The sequence below is a fragment of the Somniosus microcephalus genome, chromosome 4 (genome assembly GCF_052327205.1).
Source record: "Somniosus microcephalus isolate GS21.2 chromosome 4, FLI_Smic_1.0, whole genome shotgun sequence".
NCBI lineage: Eukaryota > Metazoa > Chordata > Chondrichthyes > Squaliformes > Somniosidae > Somniosus > Somniosus microcephalus.
This window is the reverse complement of record NC_140990.1, coordinates 5,167,186-5,184,616: the sequence shown is the minus strand read 5'-3', so window position 1 is coordinate 5,184,616 and position 17,431 is coordinate 5,167,186. Positions and strand designations below refer to the sequence as shown.

Genomic DNA, 17,431 nt, shown 5'->3' with positions numbered 1-17,431 from the left:
GGTCTGGGTGCGGGGCCTGTTCCCCTGGTCTGGGTGCGGGCCCTGTTCCCCTGGTCTGGGTGCGGGGCCTGTTCCCCTGGTCTGGGTGCGGGCCCTGTTCCACTGGTCTGGGTGTGGGCCCTGTTCCCCTGGTCTGGGTGCGGGGCCCTGTTCCCCTGGTCTGGGTGCGGGCCCTGTTCCCCCGGTCTGGGTGCGGGGCCCTGTTCCCCTGGTCTGGGTGCGGGGCCTGTTCCCCTGGTCTGGGTGCGGGGCCTGTTCCCCTGGTCTGGGTGCGGACCCTGTTCCCCTGGTCTGGGTGCGGGCCCTGTTCCCCTGGTCTGGGTGCGGGCCCTGTTCCCCTGGTCTGGGTGCGGGCCCTGTTCCCCTTGTCTGGGTGCGGGGCCTGTTCCCCTGGTCTGGGTGTGGGGCCTGTTCCCCTTGTCTGGGTGCGGGGCCCTGTTCCCCTGGTCTGGGTGCGGGGCCTGTTCCCCTGGTCTGGGTGCGGGCCCTGTTCCCCTGGTCTGGGTGCGGGGCCTGTTCCCCTGGTCTGGGTGCGGGGCCTGTTCCCCTGGTGTGGGTGCGGGGGCCTGTTCCCCTGGTCTGGGTGCGGGGCCTGTTCCTCTGGTCTGGGTGCGGGGCCTGTTCCCCTGGTCTGGGTGCGGGGCCCTGTTCCTCTGGTCTGGGTGCGGGCCCTGTTCCCCTGGTCTGGGTGCGGGGCCTGTTCCTCTGGTCTGGGTGCGGGGCCCTGTTCCTCTGGTCTGGGTGTGGGGCCTGTTCCCCTGGTCTGGGTGCGGGACCCTGTTCCCCTGGTCTGGGTGCGGGGCCTGTTCCTCTGGTCTGGGTGCGGGGCCTGTTCCCATGGTCTGGGTGCGGGCCCTGTTCCCCTGGTCTGGGTGCGGGGCCTGTTCCGCTGGTCTGGGTGCGGGGCCCTGTTCCCCTGGTCTGGGTGTGGGCCCTGTTCCCCTGGTCTGGGTGCGGGCCCTGTTCCCCTGGTCTGGGTGCGGGCCCTGTTCCTCTGGTCTGGGTGCGGGGCCCTGTTCCCCTGGTCTGGGTGCGGGCCCTGTTCCCCTGGTCTGGGTGCAGGCCCTGTTCCCCTGGTCTGGGTGCGGGCCCTGTTCCCCTGGTCTGGGTGCGGGGCCTGTTCCCCTGGTCTGGGTGGCAGGGCCTGTTCCCCTGGTCTGGGTGCGGGGCCCTGTTCCCCTGGTCTGGGTGCGGGTCCTGTTCCCCTGGTCTGGGTGCGGGGCCCTGTTCCACTGGTCTGGGTGTGGGCCCTGTTCCCCTGGTCTGGGTGCGGGGCCTGTTCCCCTGGTCTGGGTGCGGGGCCCTGTTCCCCTGGTCTGGGTGCGGGCCCTGTTCCCCTGGTCTGGGTGCGGGGCCCTGTTCCTATGGTCTGGGTGTGGGGCCTGTTCCCCTGGTATGGGTGCGGGGCCCTGTTTCCCTGGTCTGGGTGCGGGCCCTGTTCCCCTGGTCTGGGTGCGGGCCCTGTTCCCCTGGTCTGGGTGCGGGCCCTGTTCCCCTGGTCTGGGTGCGGGGCCTGTTCCCCTGGTCTGGGTGTGGGGCCTGTTCCCCTTGTCTGGGTGCGGGGCCCTGTTCCCCTAGTCTGGGTGCGGGGCCTGTTCCCCTGGTCTGGGTGCGGGCCCTGTTCCCCTGGTCTGGGTGCGGGGCCTGTTCCCCTGGTCTGGGTGCGGGGCCTGTTCCCCTGGTGTGGGTGCGGGGGCCTGTTCCCCTGGTCTGGGTGCGGGGCCTGTTCCTCTGGTCTGGGTGCGGGGCCTGTTCCCCTGGTCTGGGTGCGGGGCCCTGTTCCTCTGGTCTGGGTGCGGGCCCTGTTCCCCTGGTCTGGGTGCGGGGCCTGTTCCTCTGGTCTGGGTGCGGGGCCCTGTTCCTCTGGTCTGGGTGTGGGGCCTGTTCCCCTGGTCTGGGTGCGGGACCCTGTTCCCCTGGTCTGGGTGCGGGGCCTGTTCCTCTGGTCTGGGTGCGGGGCCTGTTCCCATGGTCTGGGTGCGGGCCCTGTTCCCCTGGTCTGGGTGCGGGCCCTGTTCCTCTGGTCTGGGTGCGGGGCCCTGTTCCCCTGGTCTGGGTGCGGGCCCTGTTCCCCTGGTCTGGGTGCAGGCCCTGTTCCCCTGGTCTGGGTGCGGGCCCTGTTCCCCTGGTCTGGGTGCGGGTCCTGTTCCCCTGGTCTGGGTGCGGGGCCCTGTTCCCCTGGTCTGGGAGTGGGCCCTGTTCCCCTGGTCTGGGTGGCAGGGCCTGTTCCCCTGGTCTGGGTGCGGGGCCCTGTTCCCCTGGTCTGGGTGCGGGGCCTGTTCCCCTGGTCTGGGTGCGGGGCCCTGTTCCCCTGGTCTGGGTGCGGGCCCTGTTCCCCTGGTCTGGGTGCGGGGCCTGTTCCCCTGGTCTGGGTGCGGGGCCCTGTTCCCCTGGTCTGGGTGCGGGCCCTGTTCCCCTGGTCTGGGTGCGGGGCCCTGTTCCTATGGTCTGGGTGTGGGGCCTGTTCCCCTGGTATGGGTGCGGGGCCCTGTTTCCCTGGTCTGGGTGCGGGCCCTGTTCCCCTGGTCTGGGTGCGGGCCCTGTTCCCCTGGTCTGGGTGCGGGCCCTGTTCCCCTGGTCTGTGTGCGGGGCCCTGTTCCCCTGGTCTGGGTGCGGTGCCTGTTCCCCTGGTCTGGGTGCGGGCCCTGTTCCCCTGGTCTGGGTGCGGGGCCTGTTCCCCTGGTCTGGGTGCGGGGCCCTGTTCCCCTGGTCTGGGTCCGGGCCCTGTTCCCCTCGTCTGGGTGCGGGGCCTGTTCCCCTGGTCTGGGTGCTGGGCTTGTTCCTCTGGTCTGAGTGTGGGCCTGTTCCCCTGGTCTGGGTGCGGGGCCTGTTCCCCTGGTCTGGGTGCGGGCCCTGTTCCCCTGGTCTGGGTGCGGGCCCTGTTCCCCTGGTCTGGGTGTGGGCCCTGTTCCCCTGGTCTGGGTGTGGGCCCTGTTCCCCTGGTCTGTGTGCGGGGCCCTGTTCCCCTGGTCTGTGTGCGGGGCCCTGTTCCCCTGGTCTGGGTGCGGGGCCCTGTTCCCCTGGTCTGCGTGCGGGGCCTGTTCCCCTGGTCTGGGTGCTGGCCCTGTTCCCCTGGTCTGGGTGTGGGGCCCTGTTCCCCTGGTCTGGGTGCGGGGCCCTGTTCCCCTGGTCTGGGTGCGGGGCCTGTTCCCCTGGTCTCGGTGCGGGGCTTTGTTCCCCTGGTCTGGGTGCGGGGCCTGTTCCCCTGGTCTGGGTGCGGGGCCTGTTCCCCTGGTCTGGGTGTGGGCCTTGTTCCCCTGGTCTGGGTGCGGGCCCTGTTCCCCTGGTCTGGGTGCGGGCCCTGTTCCCCTGGTCTGGGTGCGGGGCCTGTTCCCCTGGTCTGGGTGCGGGGCCTGTTCCCCTGGTCTGGGTGCGAGCCCTGTTCCCCTGGTCTGGGTGCGGGGCCTGTTCCCCTGGTCTGGGTGCGGGCCCTGTTCCCCTGGTCTGGGTGTGGGCCCTGTTCCCCTGGTCTGGGTGCGGGGCCCTGTTCCCCTGGTCTGGGTGCGGGCCCTGTTCCCCCGGTCTGGGTGCGGGGCCCTGTTCCCCTGGTCTGGGTGCGGGGCCTGTTCCCCTGGTCTGGGTGCGGGGCCTGTTCCCCTGGTCTGGGTGCGGACCCTGTTCCCCTGGTCTGGGTGCGGGCCCTGTTCCCCTGGTCTGGGTGCGGGCCCTGTTCCCCTGGTCTGGGTGCGGGCCCTGTTCCCCTGGTCTGGGTGCGGGGCCTGTTCCCCTGGTCTGGGTGTGGGGCCTGTTCCCCTTGTCTGGGTGCGGGGCCCTGTTCCCCTGGTCTGGGTGCGGGGCCCTGTTCCCCTGGTCTGTGTGCGGGGCCTGTTCCCCTGGTCTGGGTGCGGGCCCTGTTCCCCTGGTCTGGGTGCGGGGCCTGTTCCCCTGGTCTGGGTGCGGGGCCTGTTCCCCTGGTGTGGGTGCGGGGGCCTGTTCCCCTGGTCTGGGTGCGGGGCCTGTTCCTCTGGTCTGGGTGCGGGGCCTGTTCCCCTGGTCTGGGTGCGGGGCCCTGTTCCTCTGGTCTGGGTGCGGGCCCTGTTCCCCTGGTCTGGGTGCGGGGCCTGTTCCCCTGGTCTGGGTGCGGGGCCCTGTTCCTCTGGTCTGGGTGTGGGGCCTGTTCCCCTGGTCTGGGTGCGGGACCCTGTTCCCCTGGTCCGGGTGCGGGGCCTGTTCCTCTGGTCTGGGTGCGGGGCCTGTTCCCATGGTCTGGGTGCGGGCCCTGTTCCCCTGGTCTGGGTGCGGGGCCTGTTCCCCTGGTCTGGGTGCTGGCCCTGTTCCCCTGGTCTGGGTGTGGGGCCCTGTTCCCCTGGTCTGGGTGCGGGGCCCTGTTCCCCTGGTCTGGGTGCGGGGCCTGTTCCCCTGGTCTCGGTACGGGGCTTTGTTCCCCTGGTCTGGGTGCGGGGCCTGTTCCCCTGGTCTGGGTGCGGGGCCTGTTCCCCTGGTCTGGGTGTGGGCCTTGTTCCACTGGTCTGGGTGCGGGCCCTGTTCCCCTGGTCTGGGTGCGGGCCCTGTTCCCCTGGTCTGGGTGCGGGGCCTGTTCCCCTGGTCTGGGTGCGGGGCCTGTTCCCCTGGTCTGGGTGCGGGCCCTGTTCCCCTGGTCTGGGTGCGGGGCCTGTTCCCCTGGTCTGGGTGCGGGCCCTGTTCCACTGGTCTGGGTGTGGGCCCTGTTCCCCTGGTCTGGGTGCGGGGCCCTGTTCCCCTGGTCTGGGTGCGGGCCCTGTTCCCCCGGTCTGGGTGCGGGGCCCTGTTCCCCTGGTCTGGGTGCGGGGCCTGTTCCCCTGGTCTGGGTGCGGGGCCTGTTCCCCTGGTCTGGGTGCGGACCCTGTTCCCCTGGTCTGGGTGCGGGCCCTGTTCCCCTGGTCTGGGTGCGGGCCCTGTTCCCCTGGTCTGGGTGCGGGCCCTGTTCCCCTTGTCTGGGTGCGGGGCCTGTTCCCCTGGTCTGGGTGTGGGGCCTGTTCCCCTTGTCTGGGTGCGGGGCCCTGTTCCCCTGGTCTGGGTGCGGGGCCTGTTCCCCTGGTCTGGGTGCGGGCCCTGTTCCCCTGGTCTGGGTGCGGGGCCTGTTCCCCTGGTCTGGGTGCGGGGCCTGTTCCCCTGGTGTGGGTGCGGGGGCCTGTTCCCCTGGTCTGGGTGCGGGGCCTGTTCCTCTGGTCTGGGTGCGGGGCCTGTTCCCCTGGTCTGGGTGCGGGGCCCTGTTCCTCTGGTCTGGGTGCGGGCCCTGTTCCCCTGGTCTGGGTGCGGGGCCTGTTCCTCTGGTCTGGGTGCGGGGCCCTGTTCCTCTGGTCTGGGTGTGGGGCCTGTTCCCCTGGTCTGGGTGCGGGACCCTGTTCCCCTGGTCTGGGTGCGGGGCCTGTTCCTCTGGTCTGGGTGCGGGGCCTGTTCCCATGGTCTGGGTGCGGGCCCTGTTCCCCTGGTCTGGGTGCGGGGCCTGTTCCGCTGGTCTGGGTGCGGGGCCCTGTTCCCCTGGTCTGGGTGTGGGCCCTGTTCCCCTGGTCTGGGTGCGGGCCCTGTTCCCCTGGTCTGGGTGCGGGCCCTGTTCCTCTGGTCTGGGTGCGGGGCCCTGTTCCCCTGGTCTGGGTGCGGGCCCTGTTCCCCTGGTCTGGGTGCAGGCCCTGTTCCCCTGGTCTGGGTGCGGGCCCTGTTCCCCTGGTCTGGGTGCGGGGCCTGTTCCCCTGGTCTGGGTGGCAGGGCCTGTTCCCCTGGTCTGGGTGCGGGGCCCTGTTCCCCTGGTCTGGGTGCGGGTCCTGTTCCCCTGGTCTGGGTGCGGGGCCCTGTTCCACTGGTCTGGGTGTGGGCCCTGTTCCCCTGGTCTGGGTGCGGGGCCTGTTCCCCTGGTCTGGGTGCGGGGCCCTGTTCCCCTGGTCTGGGTGCGGGCCCTGTTCCCCTGGTCTGGGTGCGGGGCCCTGTTCCTATGGTCTGGGTGTGGGGCCTGTTCCCCTGGTATGGGTGCGGGGCCCTGTTTCCCTGGTCTGGGTGCGGGCCCTGTTCCCCTGGTCTGGGTGCGGGCCCTGTTCCCCTGGTCTGGGTGCGGGCCCTGTTCCCCTGGTCTGGGTGCGGGGCCTGTTCCCCTGGTCTGGGTGTGGGGCCTGTTCCCCTTGTCTGGGTGCGGGGCCCTGTTCCCCTAGTCTGGGTGCGGGGCCTGTTCCCCTGGTCTGGGTGCGGGCCCTGTTCCCCTGGTCTGGGTGCGGGGCCTGTTCCCCTGGTCTGGGTGCGGGGCCTGTTCCCCTGGTGTGGGTGCGGGGGCCTGTTCCCCTGGTCTGGGTGCGGGGCCTGTTCCTCTGGTCTGGGTGCGGGGCCTGTTCCCCTGGTCTGGGTGCGGGGCCCTGTTCCTCTGGTCTGGGTGCGGGCCCTGTTCCCCTGGTCTGGGTGCGGGGCCTGTTCCTCTGGTCTGGGTGCGGGGCCCTGTTCCTCTGGTCTGGGTGTGGGGCCTGTTCCCCTGGTCTGGGTGCGGGACCCTGTTCCCCTGGTCTGGGTGCGGGGCCTGTTCCTCTGGTCTGGGTGCGGGGCCTGTTCCCATGGTCTGGGTGCGGGCCCTGTTCCCCTGGTCTGGGTGCGGGGCCTGTTCCGCTGGTCTGGGTGCGGGGCCCTGTTCCCCTGGTCTGGGTGTGGGCCCTGTTCCCCTGGTCTGGGTGCGGGCCCTGTTCCCCTGGTCTGGGTGCGGGCCCTGTTCCTCTGGTCTGGGTGCGGGGCCCTGTTCCCCTGGTCTGGGTGCGGGCCCTGTTCCCCTGGTCTGGGTGCAGGCCCTGTTCCCCTGGTCTGGGTGCGGGCCCTGTTCCCCTGGTCTGGGTGCGGGTCCTGTTCCCCTGGTCTGGGTGCGGGGCCCTGTTCCCCTGGTCTGGGAGTGGGCCCTGTTCCCCTGGTCTGGGTGGCAGGGCCTGTTCCCCTGGTCTGGGTGCGGGGCCCTGTTCCCCTGGTCTGGGTGCGGGGCCTGTTCCCCTGGTCTGGGTGCGGGGCCCTGTTCCCCTGGTCTGGGTGCGGGCCCTGTTCCCCTGGTCTGGGTGCGGGGCCTGTTCCCCTGGTCTGGGTGCGGGGCCCTGTTCCCCTGGTCTGGGTGCGGGCCCTGTTCCCCTGGTCTGGGTGCGGGGCCCTGTTCCTATGGTCTGGGTGTGGGGCCTGTTCCCCTGGTATGGGTGCGGGGCCCTGTTTCCCTGGTCTGGGTGCGGGCCCTGTTCCCCTGGTCTGGGTGCGGGCCCTGTTCCCCTGGTCTGGGTGCGGGCCCTGTTCCCCTGGTCTGTGTGCGGGGCCCTGTTCCCCTGGTCTGGGTGCGGTGCCTGTTCCCCTGGTCTGGGTGCGGGCCCTGTTCCCCTGGTCTGGGTGCGGGGCCTGTTCCCCTGGTCTGGGTGCGGGGCCCTGTTCCCCTGGTCTGGGTCCGGGCCCTGTTCCCCTCGTCTGGGTGCGGGGCCTGTTCCCCTGGTCTGGGTGCTGGGCTTGTTCCTCTGGTCTGAGTGTGGGCCTGTTCCCCTGGTCTGGGTGCGGGGCCTGTTCCCCTGGTCTGGGTGCGGGCCCTGTTCCCCTGGTCTGGGTGCGGGCCCTGTTCCCCTGGTCTGGGTGTGGGCCCTGTTCCCCTGGTCTGGGTGTGGGCCCTGTTCCCCTGGTCTGTGTGCGGGGCCCTGTTCCCCTGGTCTGTGTGCGGGGCCCTGTTCCCCTGGTCTGGGTGCGGGGCCCTGTTCCCCTGGTCTGCGTGCGGGGCCTGTTCCCCTGGTCTGGGTGCTGGCCCTGTTCCCCTGGTCTGGGTGTGGGGCCCTGTTCCCCTGGTCTGGGTGCGGGGCCCTGTTCCCCTGGTCTGGGTGCGGGGCCTGTTCCCCTGGTCTCGGTGCGGGGCTTTGTTCCCCTGGTCTGGGTGCGGGGCCTGTTCCCCTGGTCTGGGTGCGGGGCCTGTTCCCCTGGTCTGGGTGTGGGCCTTGTTCCCCTGGTCTGGGTGCGGGCCCTGTTCCCCTGGTCTGGGTGCGGGCCCTGTTCCCCTGGTCTGGGTGCGGGGCCTGTTCCCCTGGTCTGGGTGCGGGGCCTGTTCCCCTGGTCTGGGTGCGAGCCCTGTTCCCCTGGTCTGGGTGCGGGGCCTGTTCCCCTGGTCTGGGTGCGGGCCCTGTTCCCCTGGTCTGGGTGTGGGTCCTGTTCCCCTGGTCTGGGTGCGGGGCCCTGTTCCCCTGGTCTGGGTGCGGGCCCTGTTCCCCCGGTCTGGGTGCGGGGCCCTGTTCCCCTGGTCTGGGTGCGGGGCCTGTTCCCCTGGTCTGGGTGCGGGGCCTGTTCCCCTGGTCTGGGTGCGGACCCTGTTCCCCTGGTCTGGGTGCGGGCCCTGTTCCCCTGGTCTGGGTGCGGGCCCTGTTCCCCTGGTCTGGGTGCGGGCCCTGTTCCCCTGGTCTGGGTGCGGGGCCTGTTCCCCTGGTCTGGGTGTGGGGCCTGTTCCCCTTGTCTGGGTGCGGGGCCCTGTTCCCCTGGTCTGGGTGCGGGGCCCTGTTCCCCTGGTCTGTGTGCGGGGCCTGTTCCCCTGGTCTGGGTGCGGGCCCTGTTCCCCTGGTCTGGGTGCGGGGCCTGTTCCCCTGGTCTGGGTGCGGGGCCTGTTCCCCTGGTGTGGGTGCGGGGGCCTGTTCCCCTGGTCTGGGTGCGGGGCCTGTTCCTCTGGTCTGGGTGCGGGGCCTGTTCCCCTGGTCTGGGTGCGGGGCCCTGTTCCTCTGGTCTGGGTGCGGGCCCTGTTCCCCTGGTCTGGGTGCGGGGCCTGTTCCCCTGGTCTGGGTGCGGGGCCCTGTTCCTCTGGTCTGGGTGTGGGGCCTGTTCCCCTGGTCTGGGTGCGGGACCCTGTTCCCCTGGTCCGGGTGCGGGGCCTGTTCCTCTGGTCTGGGTGCGGGGCCTGTTCCCATGGTCTGGGTGCGGGCCCTGTTCCCCTGGTCTGGGTGCGGGGCCTGTTCCGCTGGTCTGGGTGCGGGGCCCTGTTCCCCTGGTCTGGGTGTGGGCCCTGTTCCCCTGGTCTGGGTGCGGGCCCTGTTCCCCTGGTCTGGGTGCGGGCCCTGTTCCTCTGGTCTGGGTGCGGGGCCCTGCTCCCCTGGTCTGGGAGCGGGCCCTGTTCCCCTGGTCTGGGTGCAGGCCCTGTTCCCCTGGTCTGGGTGCGGGCCCTGTTCCCCTGGTCTGGGTGCAGGGCCTGTTCCCCTGGTCTGGGTGCGGAGCCCTGTTCCCCTGGTCTGGGTGTGGGCCCTGTTCCCCTGGTCTGGGTGCGGGGCCCTGTTCCCCTGGTCTGGGTGTGGGGCCTGTTCCCCTGGTCTGGGTGCGGGGCCCTGTTCCCCTGGTCTGGGTGCGGGGCCTGTTCCCCTGGTCTGGGTGCGGGGCCTGTTCCCCTGGTCTGGGTGCGGGGCGCTGTTCCCCTGGTCTGGGTGTGGTGCCTGTTCCCCTGGTCTGGGTGCGGGGCCTGTTCCCCTGGTCTGGGTGTGGGCCCTGTTCCCCTGGTCTGGGTGTGAGGCCTGTTCCCCTGGTCTGGGTGCGGGCCCTGTTCCCCTGGTCTGGGTGCGGGCCCTGTTCCCCTGGTCTGGGTGCGGGGCCTGTTCCCCTGGTCTGGGTGCGGGGCCCTGTTCCTCTGGTCTGGGTGTGGGGCCTGTTCCCCTGGTCTGGGTGCGGGACCCTGTTCCCCTGGTCTGGGTGCGGGGCCTGTTCCTCTGGTCTGGGTGCGGGGCCTGTTCCCATGGTCTGGGTGCGGGCCCTGTTCCCCTGGTCTGGGTGCGGGGCCTGTTCCCCTGGCCTGGGTGCGGGGCCTGTTCCCCTGGTCTGGGTGCGGGGCCCTGTTCCCCTGGTCTGGGTGCGGGGCCCTGTTCCCCTGGTCTGGGTGCGGGGCCCTCTTCCCCTGGTCAGGGTGCGGGGCCCTGTTCCTCTGGTCTGGGTGCGGGCCCTGTTCCCCTGGTCTGGGTGCGGGCCCTGTTCCCCTGGTCTGGGTGCGGGGCCTGTTCCCCTGGTCTGGGTGTGGGCCCTGTTCCTTTGGTCCGGGTGCGGGGCCTGTTCCCCTGGTCTTGGTGCGGGGCCCTGTTCCCCTGGTCTGGGTGCGGGGCCTGTTCCCCTGGTATGGGTGCGGGGCCTGTTCCCCTGGTCTGGGTGCGGGGCCTGTTCCCCTGGTCTGGGTGCGGGGCCTGTTCCCCTGGTCTGGGTGTGGGCCCTGTTCCCATGGTCTGGGTGCCGGCCCTGTTCCCCTGGTCTGGGTGTGAGGCCTGTTCCCCTGGTCTGGGTGGGGGCCCTGTTCCCCTGGTCTGGGTGTGAGGCCTGTTCCTCTGGTCTGGGTGCAGGGCCCTGTTCCCCTGGTCTGGGTGCGGGCCCTGCTCCCCTGGTCTGGGTGCGGGCCTGTTCCCATGGTCTGGGTGTGGGTCCTGTTCCCCTGGTCTGGGTGCGGGCCCTGTTCCCCTGGTCTGGGTGTGGGGCCTGTTCCCCTGGTCTGGGTGCGGGGCCTGTTCCCCTGGTCTGGGTGCGGGGCCTGTTCCCCTGGTCTGGGTGCGGGGCCTGTTCCCCTGGTCTGGGTGCGGGGCCTGTTCCCCTGGTCTGGGTGCAGGGCCCTGTTCCCCTGGTCTGGGTGCGGGCCCTGTTCCCCTGGTCTGGGTGCGGGGCCCTGTTCCCCTGGTCTGGGTGCGGGGCCTGTTACCCTGGTCTGGGTGCGGGGCCCTGTTCCCCTGGTCTGGGTGCGGGGCCCTGTTCCCCTGGTCTGGGTGCGGGCCCTGTTCCCCTGGTCAGGGTGCGGGCCCTGTTCCCCTGGTCTGTGTGCGGGCCCTGTTCCCCTTGTCTGGGTGCGGGCCCTGTTCCCCGGGTCTGGGTGCGGGGCCTGTTCCCCTGGTCTGGGTGCGGGGCCTGTTCCCCTGGTCTGAGTGTGGGGCCCTGTTCCCCTGGTCTGGGTGCGGGGCCCTGTTCCCCTGGTCTGGGTGCGGGGCCCTGTTCCCCTGGTCTGGGTGCGGGGCCTGTTCCCCTGGTCTGGGTGCGGGCCCTGTTCCCCTGGTCTGGGTGCGGGCCCTGTTCCCCTGGTCTGGGTGCGGGCCCTGTTCCCCTGGTCTGGGTGCGGGCCCTGTTCCCCTGGTCTGGGTGCGGGGCCCTGTTCCCCTGGTCTGGGTGCGGGGCCCTGTTCCCCTGGTCTGGGTGCGGGGCCTGTTCCCCTGGTCTGGGTGCGGGGCCTGTTCCCCTGGTCTGGGTGCGGGCCCTGTTCCCCTGGTATGGGTGCGGGCCCTGTTCCCCTGGTCTGGGTGTGGGCCCTGTTCCCCTGGTCTGGGTGAGGGACCTGTTCCCCTGGTCTGGGTGCGGGGCCCTGTTCCCCTGGTCTGGGTGCGGGCCCTGTTCCCCTGGTCTGGGTGCAGGCCCTGTTCCCCTGGTCTGGGTGCGGGCCCTGTTCCCCTGGTCTGGGTGCGGGCCCTGTTCCCCTGGTCTGGGTGCGGGGCCTGTTCCCCTGGTCTGGGTGCGGGCCCTGTTCCCCTGGTCTGGGTGCGGGGCCTGTTCCCCTGGTCTGGGTGCGGGGCCCTGTTCCCCTGGTCCGGGTGTGGGGCCCTGTTCCCCTGGTCTGGGTGCGGGGCCCTGTTTCCCTGGTCTGGGTGCGGGGCCTGTTCCCCTGGTCTGGGTGCGGGGCCCTGTTCCCCTGGTCTGGGTGCGGGCCCTGTTCCTCTGGTCTGGGTGCGGGCCCTGTTCCCCTGGTCTGGGTGCGGGCCCTGTTCCCCTGGTCTGGGTGCGGGGCCCTGTTCCCCTGGTCTGGGTGCGGGCCCTGTTCCCCTGGTCTGGGTGCGGGGCCCTGTTCCCCTGGTCTGGGTGCGGGGCCCTGTTCCCCTGGTCTGGGTGCGGGCCCTGTTCCCCTGGTCTGGGTGCGGGGCCCTGTTCCCCTGGTCTGGGTGCGGGGCCTGTTCCCCTGGTCTGGGTGCGGGGCCTGTTCCCCTGGTCTGGGTGCGGGCCGTGTTCCCCTGGTCTGGGTGCGGGCCCTGTTCCCCTGGTCTGGGTGTGGGCCCTGTTCCCCTGGTCTGGGTGCGGGCCCTGTTCCCCTGATCTGGGTGCGGGGCCCTGTTCCCCTGGTCTGGGTGCGGGCCCTGTTCCCCTGGTCCGGGTGCGGGGCCTGTTCCCCTGGTCTGGGTGCGGGCCCTGTTCCCCTGGTCTGGGTGCGGGGCCTGTTCCCCTGGTCTGGGTGCGGGGCCCTGTTCCCCTGGTCTGGGTGTGCGGCCTGTTCCTCTGGTCTGGGTGCGGGGCCTGTTCCCCTGGTCTGGGTGCGGGCCCTGTTCCCCTGGTCTGGGTGCGGGGCCTGTTCCACTGGTCTGGGTGCGGGGCCTGTTCCCCTGGTCTGGGTGCGGGGCCCTGTTCCCCTGGTCTGGGTGCGGGGCCTGTTCCCCTGGTCTGGGTGCGGGGCCTGTTCCCCTGGTTTGGGTGCGGGGCCCTGTTCCCCTGGTCTTGGTGCGGGGCCTGTTCCCCTGGTCTGGGTGTGGGCCCTGTTCCCCTGGTCTGGGTGTGAGGCCTGTTCCCCTGGTCTGGGTGCGGGGCCCTGTTCCCCTGGTCTGGGTGCGGGGCCCTGTTCCCCTGGTCTGGGTGCGGGCCCTGTTCCCCTGGTCAGGGTGCGGGCCCTGTTCCCCTGGTCTGTGTGCGGGCCCTGTTCCCCTTGTCTGGGTGCGGGCCCTGTTCCCCGGGTCTGGGTGCGGGGCCTGTTCCCCTGGTCTGGGTGCGGGGCCTGTTCCCCTGGTCTGAGTGTGGGGCCCTTTTCCCCTGGTCTGGGTGCGGGGCCCTGTTCCCCTGGTCTGGGTGCGGGGCCCTGTTCCCCTGGTCTGGGTGCGGGGCCTGTTCCCCTGGTCTGGGTGCGGGCCCTGTTCCCCTGGTCTGGGTGCGGGCCCTGTTCCCCTGGTCTGGGTGCGGGCCCTGTTCCCCTGGTCTGGGTGCGGGCCCTGTTCCCCTGGTCTGGGTGCGGGGCCCTGTTCCCCTGGTCTGGGTGCGGGGCCCTGTTCCCCTGGTCTGGGTGCGGGGCCTGTTCCCCTGGTCTGGGTGCGGGGCCTGTTCCCCTGGTCTGGGTGCGGGCCCTGTTCCCCTGGTATGGGTGCGGGCCCTGTTCCCCTGGTCTGGGTGTGGGCCCTGTTCCCCTGGTCTGGGTGCGGGACCTGTTCCCCTGGTCTGGGTGCGGGGCCCTGTTCCCCTGGTCTGGGTGCGGGCCCTGTTCCCCTTGTCTGGGTGCAGGCCCTGTTCCCCTGGTCTGGGTGCGGGCCCTGTTCCCCTGGTCTGGGTGCGGGCCCTGTTCCCCTGGTCTGGGTGCGGGGCCTGTTCCCCTGGTCTGGGTGCGGGCCCTGTTCCCCTGGTCTGGGTGCGGGGCCTGTTCCCCTGGTCCGGGTGCGGGGCCCTGTTCCCCTGGTCCGGGTGTGGGGCCCTGTTCCCCTGGTCTGGGTGCGGGGCCCTGTTTCCCTGGTCTGGGTGCGGGGCCTGTTCCCCTGGTCTGGGTGCGGGGCCCTGTTCCCCTGGTCTGGGTGCGGGCCCTGTTCCTCTGGTCTGGGTGCGGGCCCTGTTCCCCTGGTCTGGGTGCGGGCCCTGTTCCCCTGGTCTGGGTGCGGGGCCCTGTTCCCCTGGTCTGGGTGCGGGCCCTGTTCCCCTGGTCTGGGTGCGGGGCCCTGTTCCCCTGGTCTGGGTGCGGGGCCCTGTTCCCCTGGTCTGGGTGCGGGCCCTGTTCCCCTGGTCTGGGTGCGGGGCCCTGTTCCCCTGGTCTGGGTGCGGGGCCTGTTCCCCTGGTCTGGGTGCGGGGCCTGTTCCCCTGGTCTGGGTGCGGGCCGTGTTCCCCTGGTCTGGGTGCGGGCCCTGTTCCCCTGGTCTGGGTGTGGGCCCTGTTCCCCTGGTCTGGGTGCGGGCCCTGTTCCCCTGATCTGGGTGCGGGGCCCTGTTCCCCTGGTCTGGGTGCGGGCCCTGTTCCCCTGGTCCGGGTGCGGGGCCTGTTCCCCTGGTCTGGGTGCGGGCCCTGTTCCCCTGGTCTGGGTGCGGGGCCTGTTCCCCTGGTCTGGGTGCGGGGCCCTGTTCCCCTGGTCTGGGTGTGCGGCCTGTTCCTCTGGTCTGGGTGCGGGGCCTGTTCCCCTGGTCTGGGTGCGGGACCTGTTCCCCTGGTCTGGGTGCGGGGCCTGTTCCACTGGTCTGGGTGCGGGGCCTGTTCCCCTGGTCTGGGTGCGGGGCCCTGTTCCCCTGGTCTGGGTGCGGGGCCTGTTCCCCTGGTCTGGGTGCGGGGCCTGTTCCCCTGGTTTGGGTGCGGGGCCCTGTTCCCCTGGTCTTGGTGCGGGGCCTGTTCCCCTGGTCTGGGTGTGGGCCCTGTTCCCCTGGTCTGGGTGTGAGGCCTGTTCCCCTGGTCTGGGTGCGGGCCCTGTTCCCCTGGTCTGAGTGTGGGCCCTGTTCCACTGGTCTGGGTGTGAGGCCTGTTCCCCTGGTCTGGGTGCGGGCCCTGTTCCCCTGGTCTGGGTGCGGGCCCTGTTCCCCTGGTCTGGGTGTGGGCCCTGTTCCCCTGGTCTGGGTGCGGGGCCCTGTTCCCCTGGTCTGGGTGCGGGGCCTGTTCCCCTGGTCTGGGTGCGGGGCCTGTTCCCCTGGTCTGGGTGCGGGGCCCTGTTCCCCTGGTCTGGGTGTGAGGCCTGTTCCCCTGGTCTGGGTGCGGGCCCTGTTTCTCTGGTCTGGGTGCGGGGCCTGTTCCCCTGGTCTGGGTGCGGGGCCTGTTCCCCTGGCCTGGGTGCGGGGCCTGTTCCCCTGGTCAGGGTGCGGGGCCTGTTCCCCTGGTCTGGGTGCGGGGCCTGTTCCCCTGGTCTGGGTGCGGGGCCTGTTCCCCTGGTCTGAGTGTGGGGCCCTGTTCCCCTGGTCTGGGTGCGGGGCCCTGTTCCCCTGGTCTGGGTGCGGGGCCCTGTTCCCCTGGTCTGGGTGCGGGGCCTGTTCCCCTGGTCTGGGTGCGGGCCCTGTTCCCCTGGTCTGGGTGCGGGCCCTGTTCCCCTGGTCTGGGTGCGGGCCCTGTTCCCCTGGTCTGGGTGCGGGGCCCTGTTCCCCTGGTCTGGGTGCGGGCCCTGTTCCCCTGGTCTGGGTGCGGGGCCCTGTTCCCCTGGTCTGGGTGCGGGGCCCTGTTCCCCTGGTCTGGGTGCGGGCCCTGTTCCCCTGGTCTGGGTGCGGGGCCCTGTTCCCCTGGTCTGGGTGCGGGGCCTGTTCCCCTGGTCTGGGTGCGGGGCCTGTTCCCCTGGTCTGGGTGCGGGCCCTGTTCCCCTGGTATGGGTGCGGGCCCTGTTCCCCTGGTCTGGGTGTGGGCCCTGTTCCCCTGGTCTGGGTGCGGGCCCTGTTTCCCTGGTCTGGGTGCGGGGCCCTGTTCCCCTGGTCTGGGTGCGGGCCCTGTTCCCCTGGTCTGGGTGCAGGCCCTGTTCCCCTGGTCTGGGTGCGGGCCCTGTTCCCCTGGTCTGGGTGCGGGCCCTGTTCCCCTGGTCTGGGTGCGGGGCCTGTTCCCCTGGTCTGGGTGCGGGCCCTGTTCCCCTGGTCTGGGTGCGGGGCCTGTTCCCCTGGTCTGGGTGCGGGGCCCTGTTCCCCTGGTCCGGGTGTGGGGCCCTGTTCCCCTGGTCTGGGTGCGGGGCCCTGTTTCCCTGGTCTGGGTGCGGGGCCTGTTCCCCTGGTCTGGGTGCGGGGCCCTGTTCCCCTGGTCTGGGTGCGGGCCCTGTTCCTCTGGTCTGGGTGCGGGCCCTGTTCCCCTGGTCTGGGTGCGGGCCCTGTTCCCCTGGCCTGGGTGCGGGGCCCTGTTCCCCTGGTCTGGGTGCGGGCCCTGTTCCCCTGGTCTGGGTGCGGGGCCCTGTTCCCCTGGTCTGGGTGCGGGGCCCTGTTCCCCTGGTCTGGGTGCGGGCCCTGTTCCCCTGGTCTGGGTGCGGGGCCCTGTTCCCCTGGTCTGGGTGCGGGGCCTGTTCCCCTGGTCTGGGTGCGGGGCCTGTTCCCCTGGTCTGGGTGCGGGCCGTGTTCCCCTGGTCTGGGTGCGGGCCCTGTTCCCCTGGTCTGGGTGCGGGGCACTATTCCCCTGGTCTGGGTGCGGGGCCTGTTCCCCTGGTCTGGGTGCAGGCCCTGTTCCCCTGGTCTGTGTTTGTGGGTGCGGTGCTGTCGATGTGCTTCTGATGACTCCCCTTCTCTTTGCTCCTCTCTCTTTGCTCCGGTTTTAGGCCCTGGCCCCCAGCCTCCCCACCCCGCCACCACTACATAGCTCGCGGAGAAGATGGGCGACTGGTCCTTCCTCTCCCGGATCCTGGAGCAGGTGCACGAGCACTCCACGGCCGTGGGGAAAGTCTGGCTCACCGTCCTCTTCATCTTCCGCATGCTGGTCCTGGGCGCCGCGGCCGAGTCCGCCTGGGGCGACGAGCAGTCCGGGTTCACCTGCAACACCCGGCAGCCGGGCTGCGAGAACATGTGCTACGACCAGGCCTTCCCCATCTCCCACGTCCGTTACTGGGTGCTGCAGATTGTCTTCGTCTCCACCCCTTCGCTGGTCTACATCGGGCACGCCCTGCACGCGGTCCGACTACGGCAGAAGCGAGCGAGCCAGAGCGGAGAGGAGTGGGCAGCGGGCGAGGGCAGAGGGGCGAGAACACAGCTGGCCGGAGGGGAGAACGGCGGCCCCCTGAAAGGAAAGGGGGGCGAGGGAGAGGCCCCGGGGGCTGGCCAGGACGCGGGGTCGAGCGAGGTGGCAGGGAAGGTGAAGATTCGCGGGGCTCTGCTCCGCACTTATGTCTGCAGCATCGTTGCTCGTTGTGCCCTGGAGGTGGGCTTCCTGGTCGGCCAATACTTCCTCTACGGGATCTTCCTGAAGACTATGTACAAGTGCGACCGCTGGCCCTGCCCCAACCCCACCGACTGCTTCGTCTCGCGGCCCACGGAAAAGAACGTCTTCATCGCCTTTATGCTGACGGTGGCCGGGGTCTCGCTGGTGCTGGGGCTGGCCGAGCTCTACCACCTGGGCTGGCGGCAGCTGCGGCAGGGGGCGCCGGGCCCCGCCCGCGGCACCGCCCCTCCTCCCCCCCAGCTCCGACGCTCCGCCGTCCTGCTCGACGCCGGGACGCCGTCCGCCCGGGAGCAGAACCGAGCCAACCGCGCAGCGGAGAAGAGCAAGACCAGCAGCGAGGCAGCCGACCGCGTGCTGGCAATCCAGGAATCGCCGCGAGTTCACCACAGCCGGGTTGCCAGGGCGATCCGGGAGAAATCCATCGATATCAGCGTGTGATTGGGGGGGTGGGTCAGAGACGGAATCATTGATGGGGGATCGGGAAGTCAGGCACAGGTTACATGGGCTTTTTGGTCGGCCAGATTACAGGGCCTTGGTGAGACCACACCTTGAGTATTGTGTGCAGTTTTGGTCGCCTTATCTGAGGAAGGATGTTCTTGCCATGGAGGGAGTGCAGCGAAGATTCACCAGGCTGATACCTGGGATGGCAGGAATGACGTATGAGGAGAGATTGGGTCGATTGGGCTTATACTCGCTGGAGTTTAG

The 17,431-nt window shown here is 71.2% G+C and overlaps 2 protein-coding genes across 2 annotated transcripts in view; both read left to right on the top strand.

Annotated features, from left to right (window-relative positions):
- The window catches only part of cirop (ciliated left-right organizer metallopeptidase), a 197,649-nt gene extending 181,499 nt beyond the window's left edge, over window positions 1–16,150 (top strand). The window contains exon 17 of the mRNA XM_085983680.1: window positions 16,110–16,150. Within this exon, the coding sequence (XP_085839806.1) occupies window positions 16,110–16,150 (41 nt within the window). The remainder of the gene's footprint in view (window positions 1–16,109) is intronic.
- Window positions 16,151–16,162: 12 nt separating this feature from the next.
- Window positions 16,163–17,164, top strand: LOC147118207 (gap junction alpha-3 protein-like). Its single transcript, XM_085983679.1, has one exon. The coding sequence runs from the start codon at window positions 16,163–16,165 to the stop codon at window positions 17,162–17,164; it is 1,002 nt and encodes a 333-aa protein (XP_085839805.1).
- Window positions 17,165–17,431: the final 267 nt, after the last annotated feature.

Bases quoted from the DNA above. Each gene is read 5' to 3' on its own strand.
- LOC147118207 (XM_085983679.1), top strand. From the start codon at position 16,163: ATGGGCGACTGGTCCTTCCTCTCCCGGATCCTGGAGCAGGTGCACGAG.